General features: G+C 42.9%; 1 protein-coding gene across 1 annotated transcript in view; it reads left to right on the top strand.

Annotated features, from left to right (window-relative positions):
- Positions 1 to 19,557, top strand: part of YIPF3 (Yip1 domain family member 3) — a 24,075-nt gene continuing 4,518 nt past the window's right edge. Inside the window, exons 1-7 of the mRNA XM_077342898.1 lie at positions 1 to 239; positions 5,164 to 5,364; positions 6,755 to 6,861; positions 7,990 to 8,035; positions 15,849 to 15,941; positions 17,074 to 17,205; positions 17,781 to 17,894. Of these exons, the coding sequence (XP_077199013.1) occupies positions 141 to 239; positions 5,164 to 5,364; positions 6,755 to 6,861; positions 7,990 to 8,035; positions 15,849 to 15,941; positions 17,074 to 17,205; positions 17,781 to 17,894 (792 nt within the window). The 5' untranslated portion in view covers positions 1 to 140. The remainder of the gene's footprint in view (positions 240 to 5,163; positions 5,365 to 6,754; positions 6,862 to 7,989; positions 8,036 to 15,848; positions 15,942 to 17,073; positions 17,206 to 17,780; positions 17,895 to 19,557) is intronic.

Consider the following 19,557-nt stretch of genomic DNA (forward strand, 5'->3'; position numbering starts at 1 on the left):
GGCGGGGCCTGCGCGCCGGGTGGGGCTGGCGAAGGTTGTGTACATCCGGGTCTTCCTGCCCGCATCGGGCCTGGCCTTGCCGCCGCCACCCGAGGAAAAGGGGGGGGGGCGTTGGCTCCCCCTAAACGGCTGCTGGGGCGATGTCCGGCCCCGGGACGGCCGCTGGAGCTGGAGGGCCGAGGGGTGGGGCCGCGGCGGCGGCGGCGGCGGAGTGGGGCGCCTTCGAGGACAACGTGCAGGTACGGGGCCGGGGGGCGCGGAGAGGCTCTCCCATCCTGAGGGGCTTCGTCCGGACTAGCCGGGGCACCTTGGGGGCCGCGCTCGGGATCAGGCATGATGCAGGCGCTGCTCCCTCGAGAGGCCCAGAGAAGATGGTGCTCCACTTTCTGCTCCGGAGTATGGGCACTGTTGATAAAAGGGGGGTGCTGCTCAGAGCGCCTGGCGAGCGAGCCCCACTTGCCCCCGCGGCTGCCTCCGTGTCCGGGAAGTGTTCATAGGAGAGCGAGACGCAGCTGAGTTAGAGTATCTCAAAATATTCGGGAACGATCGTGTTGAGAGGCGGTGCTTTAAAAAAAACAACTGTCGGATATACAAAGGAAGTGCACATTTGAGGAGAAGAGGTGCAGAACGCATTGTTATTTGTCTCTTCTCCCTGAGAAGTAAGGCTGTTTGCAAAATGTAAAAAGCAATTCGACTAGGATTACAGAAAAACTGCCTAAGGAATGGCATGCCAAAATGAGGAAGAGGGATTGCATACAGTGAAAAAGGAAACTCGTGTAGACGGGGCAGTGGACTACATTTTTTATTATTGGTTTGCCATCAGGTTGAAGCTGATTTATGGCAACCCTTAAGTTAAGATTTTCAAGGCAAGAGACATTCAGGGGTTACTTGCCATTGCCTGCCTGTGTGTAACAATCAGTACAACCCAGGGCCAACTGTGCTTAGCTTCTGAGATCTGGTGATATTGGGCTAGCCTTGTGTGTGTCATGGGAAATGCATTGGGCCACAATTGATAATTGGCTTATTTTTTTCCTGAAGCTGTTTATTTATTTTTTTTGTTTTTTAAAAAATGTATTAATATCCTGCCCTTCCCAAAGGCGCAGGGCGATTTACATGAAACAAGAAATGATACAGGTAACTCCATTTGTAGTAATAACGAGGTGATAACAATAACATTAAAGAACGGTGGAAACTGCAAAGAGCATCAGTTCAACTCATACTGAGGCCTAGTAGGTTGGGCGAATTTGTAGTGGTTGTCGTAGCAGGGAGGTTTGGGGGCCAATAGGAAGTGGTGGTTTAGGTTGACCTCAACCAAATGCCTGGCAAAGTAGCTCCCTTTTGCAGGCCCTGCAACCCTGCCCTGATCATTATTATTTGATTGATGATTTGTAGATCACTCCTTTCTAGTCATAGTCTCAGGGTGGTTTCCAGCATATAAAACCAGACATACATGGTTAAAAATAAACCATTCAAAATTTGTTTTAGATATTAAATAGGATTTAAAATCTTCCAATAAAATCTCCAATAGGGGGTTAAATAGATTGTTTCTCCCAAATTCATACCCCCTGGTTCTAAGTTCCAATGGCGGAGAGGAGGGAAGCCAGCTCATTATGTGCTTATATGGCCTCTCAACCATATGTCTGGCAGAAGAGCACTGTTCTGCAGGCTGTTCAGAACTTTGATAATTCCAATAGGACCCAGGTCTCTGCTGGCAGCTTGTTCCACCAGGCTGGAGCCAGGACGAAAAAGTTTCTGACTCTGGTTGAGGCCAAACACTCTTCTTTGGGGCCAGGGACCACCAATGTGTTGGAGTAATGTCCTTTGGGGTACATATTTGGAGAGGTTGTCCTTCAGACTGCATAAGGCCTTAAAGATAAGAACCAACACCTTGAACCTGATCTGGAACTCTGTCAGCAGCCAACACAGCCGCTGGAAAGCAGGTTGAATATGGGCAATCTACAGGGTCCTGGAGAGCAAGGTCAAGGGTAGGCCTGTGAAAAGTAAGTTACAGTAATCTATTTTGGAAGTGACTGTCACATGGATCACTATGGCTAGGTGTTTCAGGACCAGATAGAGCGCTAGTAGCTTCGTTTGATATAGATGGAGAAATATCTACTGAGCTATGTTTGTGACCTGTGCGAAGGATCACCCCCAAATTCCTGACTGTATATGTCACTTTCATCTGTACTCTGTCAAGACAGGAGGCACGCTTCTTCTTCTGGTCCTTTCCTTCCCAGCCAAAGGACCTCTGTCTTCAGGAGATTAAGCTTCAGGCAGCTCTGCTGGAGCCATTCCAACATGACTCCCAAACACCTGGCCAGAGACTTGGAAGGGGCATTCGGCAAGTTGCTCATTAATAGATAGAGCTTGGTGTTATCTGCTTTAAAACTGAGCTGGCCTGGGCGGAGGGGGGGGGAAGCTAGAGCACATTATATTTTCTATGCAACGGGCTTTCCTACTAGTTAATAACATAAAGTGCAACACTTCATGGAGAATACCTGCCCTTGTATTTAGAAATCGTTAATGAGCAGAGAGTGGAATAGTCACTGAGCTGGATGCCTACAGAAGAGTCATGGGGGGTGGAGGGAGGCCCCTGGCTTCTTCCTCATCGCCTTCTGTTATCAGTAGTTGAGAAGAATATTTGTCACCTCGAGAATTGAAAATTGTTGGACATACCTGGTGCACTTGTCTTAGTCCCTTTGTTAGGTACTGAGCCATAAAGCAGCACATCTATTGAAAATTTATAAAATGCAGAATTTATGCAATACAGTTCTATGATGGATATCCATATAGAGAGTTTGTTGGAAAATATTTAATTGGACTAATATCTGCTAGACTAAAACATTTAATCCCCATTTCCTGAGCCCTAATTTATCTTTCACTTTCTATAGTTTTGATAGCCAACAACAGATGTAGCAGCCTCACCCCTCTTTGCATTGTAGTATTCCCACCCAGCCAGTAGCTAGATCCAGGGTTTCTTCTATACAATGACCATTCTTCATATAACTCTTATTGTCTTATGAATGCAGAAGAAACATCCACACATTCCTGCACAACTTTTCGCCTCAGACGTCTGAACCACTAGCAGGCCTTTTACAATCAGTTGTTCATTGTAGCACTATATCAAAATAGCATTTTATGTCAGTGCAGGGGGGAAATGGCAGCAGGAGTATGGGGCTGAGATAAGGAAATCATGCTGATGTGGTTGGATTTTTAAAATGCACATTTTCCCATCCAAGTGTTGGAAAGGTCAGAGGAAAGAAGCAGAAATGTGAATAGTCAGAAAATTTAATGCTGGGGAGGGGGGGGGGGTCATCTGCCGGGCTCTCACCTGCTCCAGAGGGACTTTCAGGATAAGCAAAGGAGACTCTAGTGATAGACAGCCTCACCTGGGCACCACTAAATCAGACAGTCTGACCAGAGGCTGTGGAGAAAGGAACAGCAGTAAGGCCGTAACTGGAGATATACCAACAGTGACCTCAAAACCAGCAGGCCTGGTGAATGCCTCAGAAGGGAGGCAGGGTTCAGGTAACGGGCTGTACCCAGGAACAGGTGAGAAGAGACTGGCAGCAGCCTGGTAATTTGGCAGAGCAGCCTCTGAAAACTTCAGGGGAGGGGTGGGTACTGCCAGCAGAATGGAGTTATTGGAGGGTGTTCTCTCTCTAGACTCTGCCCCATTGAAGATGTAATCTGACAATTTGTATAAATGATCCCAAAATGCATATCACAGGGTTCTATTTGAAATGGTGGTTGCTGCTTTTTGTCCAACCTGTCCTCTGCCAATTGCTTTCATTATCTCCTCAGCACATTGAGTAACTTGCTGTGGACAACTGTGTTCTATCCGCAGTGGTCCCCAACCTTTTTATCACCAGGGACCACTCAACGCCGGTGACCACTCACCAGGGACCACTCAACGCCTTTTACTGAGGCCCGGTGGTGGGGGGGGGTAGTTTACTCTTCTACTCTCAGCCACTGCCCTAATGCTCTCTGATCGCTATGGTAATGTTTAAACATCCCTTCAAAATAAGATACAGACATGCCACAACAATGAACATAAGGAACATTTTTTTTTCATGGACATTTTAACTCATGACAGTTAAACTGACAGTTTAACTCATGACGGGGCGGGGGGAGAAGGCATCCTTCGGGGCCCACCTCCAATTAGTCGAAGGACCACATGTGGTCCGCGGCCCACAGGTTGGGGATTGCTACACTAGTGTACATATTCACTTAATCAACACTGAAGTCCGATGCATAATTCTTTGTAGGATTGTGCTGTAGCTAGGCAAATAACCTTGTTGGTCTGTTCCTGTCTCTCAACTTTAGGGTAACTGTGAGGATAAAATGAGGTAACCTCTATGTATGCTGCTATGATCTCCTAAAATGAATAGGTTGAAGCAATTAATTGCTTTAAAAATAGGAGTACAGCATTGTTACTTATCTCCTTTAATCACAAGGGAACTGAAAGAGCAAATGAATTTCCAGTCTGTTGGGAATACACTATGTGAGAGGTGCTAAACTTTCCAGTATATCTTCCTGTTTAAACACAGCTGAGAAGTGACTGGTTTGACAGGGAATTCAAAAGGCACAGTGACATGTGAATGTATGCTTGTGATAATTATCCTTCCCAGTATAACAAGTTGCTACTGTTCCCCTCCCCCCAAAATGGTCATTATTACATTCAGAGTAGCAGAACTGTTCTACAAAGGTATACAAAGGTATAGGCAGTATGCTGTGGCTGCTTCTTTAGGGTAAATGCCTTCATATCTCTAGCCTGGGTGTGATCTGTTGTGCTCTGTTCTCCCAGAAATGCAAGTCTGTTTCAGGTCTGGAGCTCCTAGTCATTCTATGCTTAATTACATCTGTGTTTTACAAAGAAAATAGCCTTAGTGCTAGCTTTCTCTTGGGCCATTCGGTAAAATTTGAAGAAATGGGAATAGATATGGCTTCCTCTTACTGCTTCACATCAGAGCCTGCTGATATGCAGAGTAGAGAGTCTCATCTGTATAAAGGTTTGAGGATGAACTTTAGAGATGCTACTTAGTTTAGTTTGTGCCAATTAGGCACTAATTTCTGTTGTCTCTCTAGCTGTTAAAAATGCCCTCATAGTGCCTTAGCTAGAGATGCAGTCCTTCTTTAATTGTCTGTATCTTTGTTGTTCAGGGTGGGGGCTCTGCTGTGATAGATATGGAAAATATGGATGACACATCTGGTTCCAGTTTTGAAGACATGGGTGAAATGCACCAACGCATAAAGGAAGAGGAAGAAGTAGACGCAGAGGCAGCTGCTGCAGATGAGGAAGATGGAGAATTCTTGGGAATGAAGGGTTTTAAAGGACAGTTGGGTCGCCAAGTTGCAGATCAGGTAATTGAAGCTCTGCTTGGTTTGTTGTAGTTCTTCTGATTTGACCAGCAGAGAATTGGTTTCGACATCTTCAGTCTAATTGTAATCCTTTGGGGATTATGTCTTGTTGCTTCTTCCATCATGGGATCCAACCTGTCTTCCTTCAGTGGACAGTTCGTATAATCAGTATAAATGTACGCAGTCCTGATTTTACCAGTCTTGCAGAGCAATCCTTTGCAGGCTTAGTCAGAAATAAGTCTCCCTATATTAAGTGGAGCTTACTCTCAGGTAAGTATATATAGGACTGAATAGTAAGCTATTGCTTGGGCTTGGATTGAGTTATTTTAGAGTATTTCACACACCCCATTAAAATAACTTGCAGGTATGCTTAAAATGATTAAAAAGAGGAACATGAAAATAAATATGAAAAACTAGAACAGATAAAACTGGCACACGTTTGCATAAATTAGTTATTTACAAAATCAAGGCAATAATGCTGTGACTAATGCAGCAGAAAAGCTATGTGTATCGATTGAAAAAGAACAGACAAAAATGGTAGTTGGTATTTAACAGTTGCCAGAAAAAGCTACTACTACAGCAATCAACAATTGACAAATGCTTTATGAGATAAGACTGTTTCTGTTGCACACTTAAAACTTACTAAGTTTGGTACCTGGCAATCTGCCAGAAAGGTGCTTCAAAGACACATTTGAAATTCCCTGTCACTGCTAGGCCCAAACTACTTTTAAAACTAGGGGCTCCTAGAGCAGGATGTCCAATGACCTGAACATGGACATATTTATAAGTATAGGGGATTTTTGAGGTGGCAAACTGTATGTGGCTTTCAAAGTAAAAACCAGCATGCTGAATTGTGCCTGGAAACCAGTTGTCAGCCAGGGTGATTCTTCAAGTTCTGTTAAGATTTGGTTGTAATGAATGTAAGCTATTAATCTAGCTACTTGGTATTGAGCTACCTGCATTTTCTGATTTAGATCTAGCTCTACTTGCTCAGTAGTAAAATTAGCCCACGCTGTCAACATTAATCTCTGATTTGGCTTTTGAGTCAGAATCATGAGCTGGACATCCTCCTCTGGGTGTATGATCTACAAATAGGCCCCTTCAGCATTTCTGTCTCAGGAGATTATCAGTGGGACAGTGCCCTTCGCACTGCCAGGAGCAGTGTACTTGCAGAGATAGTGAGGCCTGTTGCCAATTCCTGGCTGTGCCTGCATTTTTGTAACATCAAAACTTTCCTGTCTCTATTTGCAAAAATCAGTAATGGATGGGTTGGGGAAAGGGACACGGTCTACCCTGCTTTGTTGATCTTTGTGGCAAAGGTGGCCAGTTACTTAGCCCTCTGTTGAACAAAGAAAGAAGCTTTCATTTGGATGCCTTTTTCTCTGTCTCCTAGATGTGGCAGGCTGGAAAGAGACAAGCCTCAAAGGCCTTCAATCTATATGCTAACATTGATATTCTCAGACCCTACTTTGATGTTGAGCCGATGCAAGTTCGGAACAGGTAAACAAACTTGGTGGGTGCTAGCAAATGCAAGCGATCGTTCCTCCTACATCAAATACATGTGATCTACCAGAGGCTTACATAAGATTGCCCGTTATAAATGAAGCTCTATTAATAGCAGAGATGTAGCCTACTCCAGAATGCCATTACCTGCCATCAGGCATTTTTCTGTTATTAAAAATAATCATAGGTTGTCTTTAAGTAGTCTATGTATGATAGCGAAAAACACCATACAACTGGCAGCTTGCCAGCCTTTTAGGAGGCAGTTTGGGGGAAACAATAAAGGATGTTAGCTGTGTTTTCACTACTTAAACAAATTGTATCAAGCTGTTTGATTTTCATCCTTTTGGTGTCATTGCAAGTGGAAGTCTGAGTGTTGAGTATTGGTTGAATAGTTTCCTTAGCATTCTTTGTCCTGTCTGATAACTACAAATTACATTTATTATACACAGTTCTAATGATCCCAAGACACAAATTGCTGATCATTGCTCTTATATCCTTTCTGATCCCTGCATGAACAGCAAACAAATAATAAGGAATTTTACATCACTTAAGCATTTAGAAGAATAACAGTTGGTTTTTATACTCTACTTTTCACTACCTGAAGGAGTCTCAAACTAGCTGACAATCACCTTCCTTTCCTCTCCCCACAAACAGACACCCTGTGAGTTAGGGAGGATGAGAGATCTGACAGGACTGTTCTATGAGAACAGCACTATCAGGACTGTGACTAGCCCAAGGTCACTCAGCTGGCTGCATGTGGAGGAGTGGGGAATCAAACCCAGCTCTCCATGTTAGAAGCCACCACTCTTCACTGCACCAAAATTTATCTCCCCATGGATAAGCAAGATAAGGATCAGGACATGTGCGTTCTCTTTAAGGCATTATTTCCAGCTTAATGTAGTTGTGCATTAGTTACAGAATAGAAATGTGATGCTAAGATTCTTGCTCTGTAGCATCAGATCTGGCAGAAGGTAAGTTTTGTTTACTAATGTATTTTTTAAGCTCAAATCCTGTCTCTTGGCCTGGTGGACCTACAGACTGTTTCAAAATGAATGAGTGTCTCTGAAATTTGACTTCTTTATTTGGAGCCATTAACACTTGCCTGTGTGTCTTGTTCTTATTCAGGTTGTTGGAGTCCATGATTCCTATGAAGATGATTAATTTTCCCCAGGTAAGCTGCTGAATCTTGGGTTTTGATATTATGTCAGCGCTGGTGTATCCTGTTATGGTAGGAAGGAGGGGGAAATGCCGTCTTATTTGCTAGCAAGCTACCTTAGACAAAGGACTCCCTGGAAAGCAGCTGCCACCACTCAGTACCTGGTTTATATATTTATTATATTTATATACCACCCTCCCCAGAGGCTCAGGGTGGTTTGCATAAAACATAGAAAACAATACAAGGAACTTAGTTTTTTCATAACATATAGATAACCATAACATTAATACTGTTAATACTATTAACATCACATTAATACTATTAACACTGATAATTGTAACACTGGTAATTATAACAGTGCAAACAGGTCCAGGAAAAGCCGCTTGCTCCTGGGGAGGAAAGCTATGGCAAATCTAGACAGCATCCTAAAAAGCAGAGACATCACCCTGCCAACTAAAGTGCGTCTAGTCAAGGCTATGGTCTTCCCAGTTGCAATGTATGGCTGTGAAAGTTGGACCATAAGGAAGGCTGAGCGTCAAAGAATTGAGGCTTTTGAACTCTGGTGCTGGAGAAGATTCTTGTGAGTCCCTTGGACTACAAGGCGAACAAACCGGTCAGTCCTAGAGGAGATCAGCCCTGATTGCTCCTTAGAAGGCCAGATCCTGAAGATGAAACTCAAATATTTTGGCCACCTCATGAGAAGGAAGGACTCCCTGGAGAAGAGCCTAATGCTGGGAGCGATTGAGAGCAAAAGAAGAAGGGGATGACAGAGAATGAGGTGGCTGGATGGAGTCACTGAAGCAGTCGGTGCAAACTTAAATGGACTCCGGGAATGGTAGGGAACAGGAAAGCTTGGAGGATCATTGCCCATGGGGTCGCGATGGGTTAGTCATGACTTCGCAACTAACAACAACAAACAGGTCCAGGGGTAAAATGCATTGATGGATTTCTGGGAGAGAGGGAGTAGGGGCCCTGAAGATGTTAGACCAACCGACTGAGCAGAGTGATGATGATGTCCGACTCTTGGCGATCCTATGGCTCAGCTGTCACCACAATTTCTGATTTTGCACCACTGCTTTTAGTTGTGTAAAGTTCTGGTTGGTGTCCATTTTGATCATATCTAACTACCACGTTCTTTGTCTGCCTGGTTTCCTTTTACCACTGACCAGTCCTAACATAATTACTTTCTCTATTGAATTGGATTGCATGGTATGGCCAAATTAAGTAAGCCAGAGTTTCATGATTTTGCCTACCACTGATATATCAGACTTCATGTGCTGCAGTATTTCCTTATTTATTTGTTGGTTGGTTGGTTTGTTGGATTTATTTCCTGCTGCTGTTGGCAAAACTGTCTTGTGGCTGTTTACAAAAATGCAAGATAAAAATCCCACATAAAAATTAAAAACCATTCTCAACTCCCCAATACCAAACAAACACTGTGGCAAAAAATAACCCCAACCTCCTCCCCCAATTTCCAGCAGCCCCCACAGGGAGGATCCAGGGGTACTGTCCAAGGTACACTAGATGACTGACTGAACCTGGAGCGGCCACTCGGATCTTCGATGCACTAGCCTTGACCAAAGACCTGGTGGAAGAGCTCTGTCTTACAGGCCCTTGTTTTTTACTTTTGCTGGAACCTGCAGAAGCCTTCTCCAACACCAGAGTTCAAATCTCCTCTTATCTGTTTTTTTCATTGTCCAACTTTTACAGCCATAAACGGCTATTGGAAATATGATAGATTTAACTAATCTACATTTGGTAGTCAGACTGATGTCCTTGCTTTTCCATGTTTGGTTCCAGCTCATCATTGTTGAGCGACCCAGGGCAATTCAACATTTTATTTCCATACTATAATGGCCACTGTCATCAGTTTGTGATCCAAGAAAAGTTAATTCTTTAACGCATTTGATCTCTTCTTCATCAATTATTATTGTGACAGGTCTGTTTTTTGGCAGAGGTCATTATTTTTATCTTTTTAGACTTTAAGAAAAGGTGAAATTTCGTGCTTACTTCATTGACCATTGTAATCAGCTGTTCCAGTCCTTCTTTAGTTTCTGACAGGAGGGTAATGTCATCAGCATGCTGAAGATTATTTATATTCCTTCCTCCAATCTTAATTCCAGTGTTCTGGCTTTTTGTTCAGTATGTGATTGCTGTTTCAACAATAGTTGATTGAATTTCCTACCACAGTTAATCAGGCATCTTCTTTGATGCGTCCAATAGTTGAAATTGATTTTTCACCTCTAATACATATGTGAGCGGAATTTTATTTACAACAAACTTCCTTAACCCTGATGTTGCAGAGTTTTGTTTTGATTTTAGCCAATAACAGTTCATGATATGAACCAGAGTCAGCATCTGGATATGTTTTGATAGCAAGGACTGAACTGGATCATCTTCGACTGCATAAGATATAGTCGATTTGGATCTGATGCAGTCCATTTGGTGATGCTCAATTGTATAGGCAACGTGTATGCTTTTTGAACCAAGTGTTCATGATGCAAAACAGGTTTTCATGACAGAATTGGGCCCGATGATTACTGGCATCATTCCTTTCTCCAAGTCCAAAGTTGCCAGTAATTTCTCTTTCTGCTTATGTGCCAACTTTTGCACTAACGTCACCCATTATGTAAATGACATCCTTCTTGAGTAGAATCATAGAATCGTAGAATCATAGTTGGAAGGGGCCATGCAGGCCAACCCCCTGCTCAACGCAGGATCAGCCCTAAGCATCCAAGAAAAGTGTGTATCCAACCTTTGCTTGAAGATAGCCAGTGAGGGGGAGTTCACCACCTCCTTAGGCAGCCTATTCCACTGCTGAACTACTCTGACTGTGAACATTTTTTTCCTGATATCTAGCCTATATCGTTGTACTTGAAGTTTAAACCCATTACTGCATGTCCTCTCCTCTGCAGCCAACAGAAACAGCATCCTGCCCTCCTCCAAGTGACAACCTTTCAAATACTTAAAGAGGGCTATCATGTCCCCTCTCAACCTCCTTTTCTCCAGGCTGAACATTCCCAAGTCCCTCAACCTATCTTCAAAGGGCTTGGTCCCTTGGCCCCAGATCATCTTCGTCGCTCTCCTCTGTACCCTTTCAATTTTATCTACATCCTTCTTGAAGTGAGGCCTCCAGAACTGCACACAGTACTGCAGGTGTGGTCTGACCAGTACCGTATACAATGGGACTATGACATCTTGCGATTTTTTTTTATTGTAATAATTTTTTTTATTTTCATAAAGATAGAAATATAAGATACAACACGAGTTATTGATACAAAAAGCAGTAAATAAAATATAATCATCATTTGAAAATATACGACCCCACATTGACTCCACAGTGATATAAACTTTTGCCCAAAACTCTAAAAGCCATGAGTCTAAGAGCCATCCACATTTCCACTACATTAAAAAAAAGGCCTTTTTAGATATACAAAAGAAAAGTTGTTATTAATCAACTTATTTGAGAGATCGTAGACCTCACGTTAACTGCTTGATACAATCTAAGAGCTATCCTGGCAAATATTTCTAGGTTTAAGTTAGATGCTTAACATTAAACATTTCTTATAGAACAGTATAATTTTTGGCCCTGTATCAATACCCTGATGAAGGGAGAGGAAAGTAGGGCTTTGCCTTAAAGATGTACAAAGAAAAAAAAATTACAAAAGGATTTCATAATTTCTCCTTATCCTTAATACAGATACATCTACAAACCATTTATACTTGACCCATTCTAAGAGCCATCCTGACAGGTATAAGTTGAGAGCTTTGCATTTTCTACAGATCAATATGAGCTTTGGCCCTATAACAATACACCAATAAAAAAATATATATATAAGGGTGGAAAGCCCCATTTTATATTTCCAACACTAACATTTATATTACCTATATGCCTACTAAGGAAAAGAAACAAGAGAGAAAAAAGGCACTGCTTCCCCTTTTTCATAAAAATAGCAATGTAGGATACAGTATATGTTGTTAATACAGAGAATAATAAGATTTCCAGGTTTAGATTAAATGCTTAGAACAATATAAGCTTTCAGTCTTCTATAGCTTCTTCTTATCCTTAATTCTTATACATCTACAAAACAATTTATAGTCTTTGGTCCTAGAACAATACACTAATAGAAGAAAGAAAAAATAAGGGGGGAGAACCCCATTTTATATTTCCAACACTAATGATTATATTACCTATATGCCTACAAAGGAAAAGAAACAAGAGAGAAAGAGACACTGCTTCCCCTTTTTCATAAAAATAGAAATATAGAATACAGTATAGCATTAAACATAAAACAATATGAGCTTTCGGTCTTCTTAAGGGGGTCTCATCTCGAGGCTTGCTACATCTTGTCGTTCCCGTAGACTTATATTCTGTCCCATTGGCCTTTGGCGTAGAAAGTGCAGTTGTACTCTTTCCCGCAGAATATGCATCGATAAATCTTGAGGCCGTTGCACCTCCTGGACTCCAGTATCAATACACTTTTTTCCCCAAAGAGCTCCTTTAAATCGGTTACTTTCACTGCAGATCCATATTTCTTTTGATTGATTTTTGTACACTGTTGCTTTGAGATGGCTGTATGTCTTTTTAAAAAGGGTGTCCTTATCTGGGCTGCAGAACTCCGGCATCCCATTTTCCGTCTCCAGAATTTCAGATTTCTCTTCTACTGTTGGTTTTCCACCTTGTTTAGAGCTGTCATCAGCCACTGTTATTGATCCATCATTCCTGTTAAAGACTTCTTCCTTGGCATCTTGGATCTCCTTGAAGATATGAATTTCAGATTTCTCTTCTGCTGTTGGTTTTCCACCTTGTTTAAAGCTGTCATCAGCCACTGTTATTGATCCATCATTCCTGTTAAAGACTTCTTCCTTGGCATCTTGGATCTCCTTGAAGATATGAATTTCAGATTTCTCTTCTGCTGTTGGTTTTCCACCTTGTTTAAAGCTGTCATCAGCCACTGTTATTGATCCATCATTCCTATTGGAGACTTCTTCCTTGCCATCTTGGATCTCCTTGGAGATATTTTTAACCCATCCATCTATAAATACTTTGTAATCTTGGGTTTGAATCTCTATTAGATGAGCCAATCTTTTTAACATAGACATGTTTTGACTTTAAAAAAAACTGGCCTCAAACAATTTTACAAGTGGCCAGTAGAGGTCCTCTGTTTTATCCTCTGGCATGTGACGTATTGAAGTCAGTTAAGGCAGGTATTCTCGTGCTGGCACAGAGTTCTCGTGAGATCTTCCCATTCACAGCTCTTATCTCTTATTTCCGAAAACCAAAACAATTACAATAAGAGCTTTTGCCAATTAATTCGAGTTGATTTGAGTCCTTCTTCTGCTTAGTTAGGAAAATTAGCCTGCCTCATAACGAGGTGGCTTCGGGCAGAGCAGAGTAAGAGGAGGGGGGAAACAAAGGGCTTTGATGCAGGAAGAGAGACGGAGAAAAAAAAAAACGAGAGATACTTGCAGTAAATGATGTTTTGGAACTCAGCCGATGTCCTCCCCTCAGTTCAAAACGTTCATTTGTGGTAAATCATCGTGTAGGGTTGAAGCAGATACTTTAAGATTAAAGAAAGAAAAGAAAGTCCGAGATAGAAAATGGCAGTCGTCCTCTGGACCTGGAACGCTGACAGCCTATAAAAGTCCGGGGAGATATACTCCCTAAAGGATTGGAGACGGCCCCAAGAACTTCCTGGGTAGAAAGGTAAGGTGGGGTTTGCGTACCCCTCCTCTTTTCTGCCAATCGCTTGCGCAATTGACCCCTGTCAGGCTTCAGAGATAGCAGAGCAGATGCCCTGCCACCCTCTCAGGACGACATCTTTAGCCACACCGACATCTTGCGATTTTGATGTGATGCCCCTGTTGATACAGCCCAAAATGGCTTTCGCCTTTTTTACTGCTGCATCACACTACCTGCTCATGTTTAGTTTACAATCCACAAGTACCCCAAGGTCTCGTTCACACACAGTGTTACCTAGAAGCGTATCCCCCAACCAGTAGGCATGCTTTTCATTTTTCTGGCCCAGATGCAGAACTTTACACTTATCTTTATTAAATTGCATCTTGTTCTCATTTGCCCAGTTTTCCATTGTATTCAGATCTCATTGAACTCTGTCTCTATCTTCCGGAGTATTAGCCAGTCCTTCCAATTTGGTGTCATCTGCTAACTTGATGAGTAGTCCCTCCACACCCTCATCCAGATCATTAATAAATATGTTAAAAATTACCGGGCCGAGCACCGAGCCCTGAGGTACCCCGCTATTCACCTCCCTCCAGTCTGATGAAACACCACTGACAACAACTCTTTGAGTGCGGTTCTCTAACCAATTCCCTATCCACTTAACTATCTGAAAATCCAGATTGCAGTCCTTCAACTTATCCATCAGAACATCATGGGGAACCTTGTCAAAAGCTTTACTAAAATCCAAGTAAATGACATCAACCAAATTTCCACGATCCAGCAAACCTGTTAAAGGTAAAGGTATCCCCTGTGCAAGCACCGAGTCATATCTGACCCTTGGGGTGACGCCCTCTAGCGTTTTCATGGCAGACTCAATACGGGGTGGTTTGCCAGTGCCTTCCCCAGTCATGACCGTTTACCCCCCAGCAAGCTGGGTACTCATTTTACCGACCTCGGAAGGATGGAAGGCTGAGTCAACCTTGAGCTGGCTGCTGGGATTGAACTCCCAGCCTTTATGGGCAAAGCTTTCAGACGGCTGCCTTACCACTCTGCGCCACAAGAGGCTCTTATGTTACCTAGCAAACCTGTTACTTGGTCAAAAAAGGAAACCAGGTTGGTCTGACAGGACCTGTTGGAGACAAATCCATGCTGACTTCCTTGGATCACCAAATTGTCCTCCAGATGTTTGCAGATCGCTCCCTTTAATATCTGCTCCATTATCTTCCCCATAACAGAGGTCAGACTCACTGGTCTGTAGTTTCCCGGGTCATCCTTCCTCCCTTTTTTGAAGATCGGAATAACGTTTGCTCTCTTCCAGTCCTCCGGGACATCTCCAGTCCTTAAAGAGGTCCCGAAGATGATGGACAAGGGCTGTGCAAGTTCTCTGGAAAATTCTTTGAGCACTCTTGTTTTAAAGTACTTGTTTTAAAGTTTCTTGAATGGCAGTATAGAAATCTTCAATTTCCACCTCTATTGCATCAGTTGTCAGAGCGTATACTGGGACAGCTGTGGTGGAGTACTAGAGCAATAAACAAAGTGACAGGGTAGTAGTAACCCTAGAAAATACCTTACAGCCAACTATATAGCAACTGTGCTGTCTAGCACATGGGGAAGAGATTCAGAGAAATATCCCTGTGAAGTAAATTGTACCTAGTGAAGAAGAAAAAATACAGAACGTTTTTTTTAAAAAAGAGGGGATAGAAAAGGATGGGTGAATTCAAAAAGTGGCAGTCAAAATGCAAAAACAAATACAATTCTACTTTCATCAAGCATCAGATAATTGCTCTGAATTTCCAGGACAAATAGGTGGTCTGGGCCAGAATGGATTGTCCTTCATCCAAACAGGATTAAGTCTGGCAGGATGGTCCAATGTGGAATGGAAATGAATGAGGCATTCTAAACCAGGAGTTTCCAGCATAGTTCCTGTGGGCACCATGGTATCCACTGACACCATTCCAGGTGCCCCCCCCCAAGTGTCTTTGGAAAGTGGTTGGAGACAGGTTGAGCATTCAGCCAGCAGGGCTTCTGATTGGCTAGTTCTTTTGAAATAAATGACCAGGAGAGTGAAGGCTTGGACACAGTATCAGTGTGATGCAACCGGTTTCTGTAACACTTATGAGTCACTACCATTTTTTACTTTTATAGAAGGTAGCTGGTGAGCTTTATGGTCCTCTCATGCTGGTCTTCACGCTGGTGGCTATTTTGCTGCATGGAATGAAGACATCTGATACCATCATTGTGAGTTTGGGGATCTGATGTCTGTTCAAAATTAATTTCTTGAAAAAAACTATCCAAACAAAATAAAAATTAATGCACTATCTACAATGACTTATAAACAGCAAATGGATAAATATTGTAACTTATTTTCTCAGTCCAGAACATAATAAATAGAACCTGGTGTTTATTAAAATTATCTGCTTTTTGAAAATGTTCCATCAATGCAGTGGTATACAACAGATTTTATTAAATCATTCATTTATTGAGGGGGTTCTGCATTTTTCCAATTTGCTGCTATAACTATCTTGGCATTAGAAGAAAAGTTAGTCTTTATACCCTGCCTTTCACTACTCAAAGGATTCTCAAAGCTGCCTTCCCTTCCTCTTCCCATAACAGACACCCTGTGATGTAGGTGGGGCTGAAAGCTCTGACAGAAATGCTCTGTGAGAACAGCTCGAACAGAGCTGTGACTAGCCCAAGGTCACCCAGCTGGTGGCATGTGGAGGAGTAGGGAATCACACCTGGCTGTAGCTTAGAAACTGCTGCTCTTAACAATTACACCAAGCTGACTAGGGGCTAGTTTTAAGTGAACAAATTTAAAACTAGCTCCTCTGTGAGGGATTCATATTGTCTTTTAAGTACACTAGTAGTTTTATCTTAGGTTCAAGATACATAACATTTCACTAACTAACTGGGCCATAGTTCTCCAAAGCATTTATATCTTAGAATATTCTCAAAAAAAATGAGATTATCAGCGAATGATAAATCACACTTCCAGTGTTTGTCTTGCAGTGAATTAAAGATGATTAAGGATTAAAGATGTCAGTGAAAAAGTATTTTATAAAACGTTTCTCTTCTAGTCACAATCTAGAGCCAACAATTCTCCAGACTCAGTCCTGTTTTTCCACACTAATAGTAATCTTTTAAGTCCTCCCATTATTTTAACTTATTTATCTAGGTTTATAAATGTATGTTAAAAATGTACAGGGCCTCTTTTCCTAAGCCAGGTTTTATTTAGCTTTGAATTCCCTTGGACATATGCTGATGAGGACAAGCTCTGTCTTGAAGGCGCAGCTAATGCCTTTTGTGTGGTCCATGCTGCTGGGCAGTCCTGTTAGAGGGCTTGGCTAACATTCTTGTTGCTCTTCCTCAGAGAGAAGGTACTCTGATGGGTACAGCAATTGGCACCTGCTTTGGCTACTGGCTAGGAGTTTCCTCCTTCATCTACTTCCTGGCGTACCTGTGCAATGCCCAGATCACCATGGTACAAATGTTGTCACTGTTGGTAAGAATATGTTTCCTCTCCCAAAACAGAGTCTTCAGCATGGACTGAAAAGTAGGAAAACGATTCTCTCTTAGGGGAGGGGTCATGGCTTGATGGTAGAGTATCTGCTTTTGCATGTCGATTTGTTCTCTGGCATCTCCAGTTCAAAGGACCTCTGCCCCAGAGAGCCACTTTCAATCAGAATAGACAATACCAGTCTTGATTAATCAGTAGTCTGAGTCAGTATATGGCAGCTTCATGTGTTTATATATGTTCTCTCTCTCTTTTGCCTGATGGGCTCTTATTCTTATTTTGTGCCGGACACTGGCAGTAAAATCAGGCAGTAGTAGTTAGCTTCCAGGCAGAAATGAATTAACCTTTGCACGTGTGTATGGTAAGTTCAGAAGTTAGCCAAGGCTGCCTGGGGCATAACTTAATATTTTCTAATGATTGCATCAGTGAAGGATAATTCTACCAACTGGTTTTATCTCACTGGCCTGAGCTACTGCTGAAGCCAGTGCTGTCTAAGGGAGAATATGCAGAAAGAAGTTACTTCTGTCTGGGAGTTCCCTCATTGGGTGTTCTTTCCCTTCCAGGGCTATGGCCTTTTTGGGCACTGCGTCACCCTCTTTGTCACATACAATATCCATTTTCACTCCCTTTTTTACATCTTCTGGCTGGGAATTGGAGGGCTCTCTACACTAAGAATGGTAAGTGGTTTTAGACATTGCAGAGAGGTACATATAATGGTTCCTTGGTTAGCATGGCCAGCTGATTATGTGTGTGTGATATGATTTCCATTCCACTTTGCAGTAACTAGTTGCATAATTGACCATCCCCTCCAGCTAAGGGTGTTTTACTTACTGTTCTCATTTATATCATTGGATCAACCATGTATTTATTTACATAATTTATATGCTGCCTTTCTGCTACTGCATTCAAGGCAGTTTACACTTCAGAATTATGGCCCACAGCAAAGGACTATTGAAGGCCCTTTTGCCACATTCAGAGTTATACATATCATCTGTCATTCAGAGTACATTAGAGTTGCTTACAGAGCACTACAATGTATTTTGTGGTTATTTTAACGATTAATAGAAGTTAGCTCTGGTTTGTCGTGGGGAAAACATTCCAGTGATTAAAGCTAATTACTGGATCTGCTTAGACCAAGAGACACCAGGGGTCTGAAATATGTTCTTTGAGTCTTCAATTTCCATCCTAGCTTAAAATAATATGAAACAGCATGACTTATGTGAAATTCTGTGAAATTCTGAGAAGCTCTGCTAATTTCATGCATCATTTCCTCATTGTCACTAGTGGACAATAACTGTTTCCTCAGCATGGTTCTTTACCCATAGTGTAGTGGTTAAGAGTGGCAGCCTCTGATCTGGAGAGTTGGGTTTGATTCCTCACTTCTCTTGCACATGCAGCCAGCTGGATGACCTTTGGCCAATCATAGTTCATTTTCTGTCTTGTAGTGCAGTCCCACATTGGGACTGCGCATGCGCAGGCCTGCCGCTCAGAACTTCCCTAGCTAAAAGCCTCCAAAGAGGGCGCTCCGCACCGCTACCACGCATGCGCCGGGTTTCCCCGCACACCGATCACGAGGACACGGGGCGGAACGCCCACCCTCCTCAGTTCTCTTTTCACGAGTTTTGCTCCCCAGGGGGGATAGACCCGCAGTCTCTGGGGGATGCGTTCCAGATCACATGGACAGGGGTTCTGCATTACGCGTTTCCCCCGCTGCCTCTTATCCCGAGGGTGTTGGCGAAGATGTCGGCGGACAATATGGATGCGATATTGATTGCCCCTTTTTGGCCCCGTCAGCCATGGTTTACCAAGCTGAATTTGATGGCCAACGGCATTTGGATCCAACTCCCTTTGGACCCTGCCCTCCTGACTTCCAGTTCCCAACCATGCCCAGATTTATCCAGGGTTCATCTCACGGCATGGCGGATTACACCACTAATGAACCCCTCCCGCCTAGCGTGAGGGAGGTGTTGTTGCAGTCCCGGAAAAGCTCTACTAGGCGTAGTTACACGAATAAGTGGGCTAGATTTGAACGTTGGTTTCTATCACGACATCTTTGCCCATTTACTTGTCCCTTACCACAGGTCCTGTTGTACTTATGGGAATTAGCAAACTCTGGTCTGGCAGTTACCTCGGTCAGGACTCACTTGGCGGCGTTGGCTTCTTACCACGCTGAAGTGCAGGGCACTTCATTATTTGCCCACAAATTATCCAGACGTTTTCTCCGGGGTCTTACGAATTTGTCCCCCTCCCCCCCTGTCAACCACCAATCCCACATTGGTCTTTGGAAGTGGTCCTTCAGGCCTTAATGAGTCCTCCCTTTGAACCCATCATTGGCTTTGC

This window comes from Paroedura picta, chromosome 1 (assembly GCF_049243985.1).
Source record: "Paroedura picta isolate Pp20150507F chromosome 1, Ppicta_v3.0, whole genome shotgun sequence".
In the NCBI taxonomy this organism is placed as follows: domain Eukaryota; kingdom Metazoa; phylum Chordata; class Lepidosauria; order Squamata; family Gekkonidae; genus Paroedura; species Paroedura picta.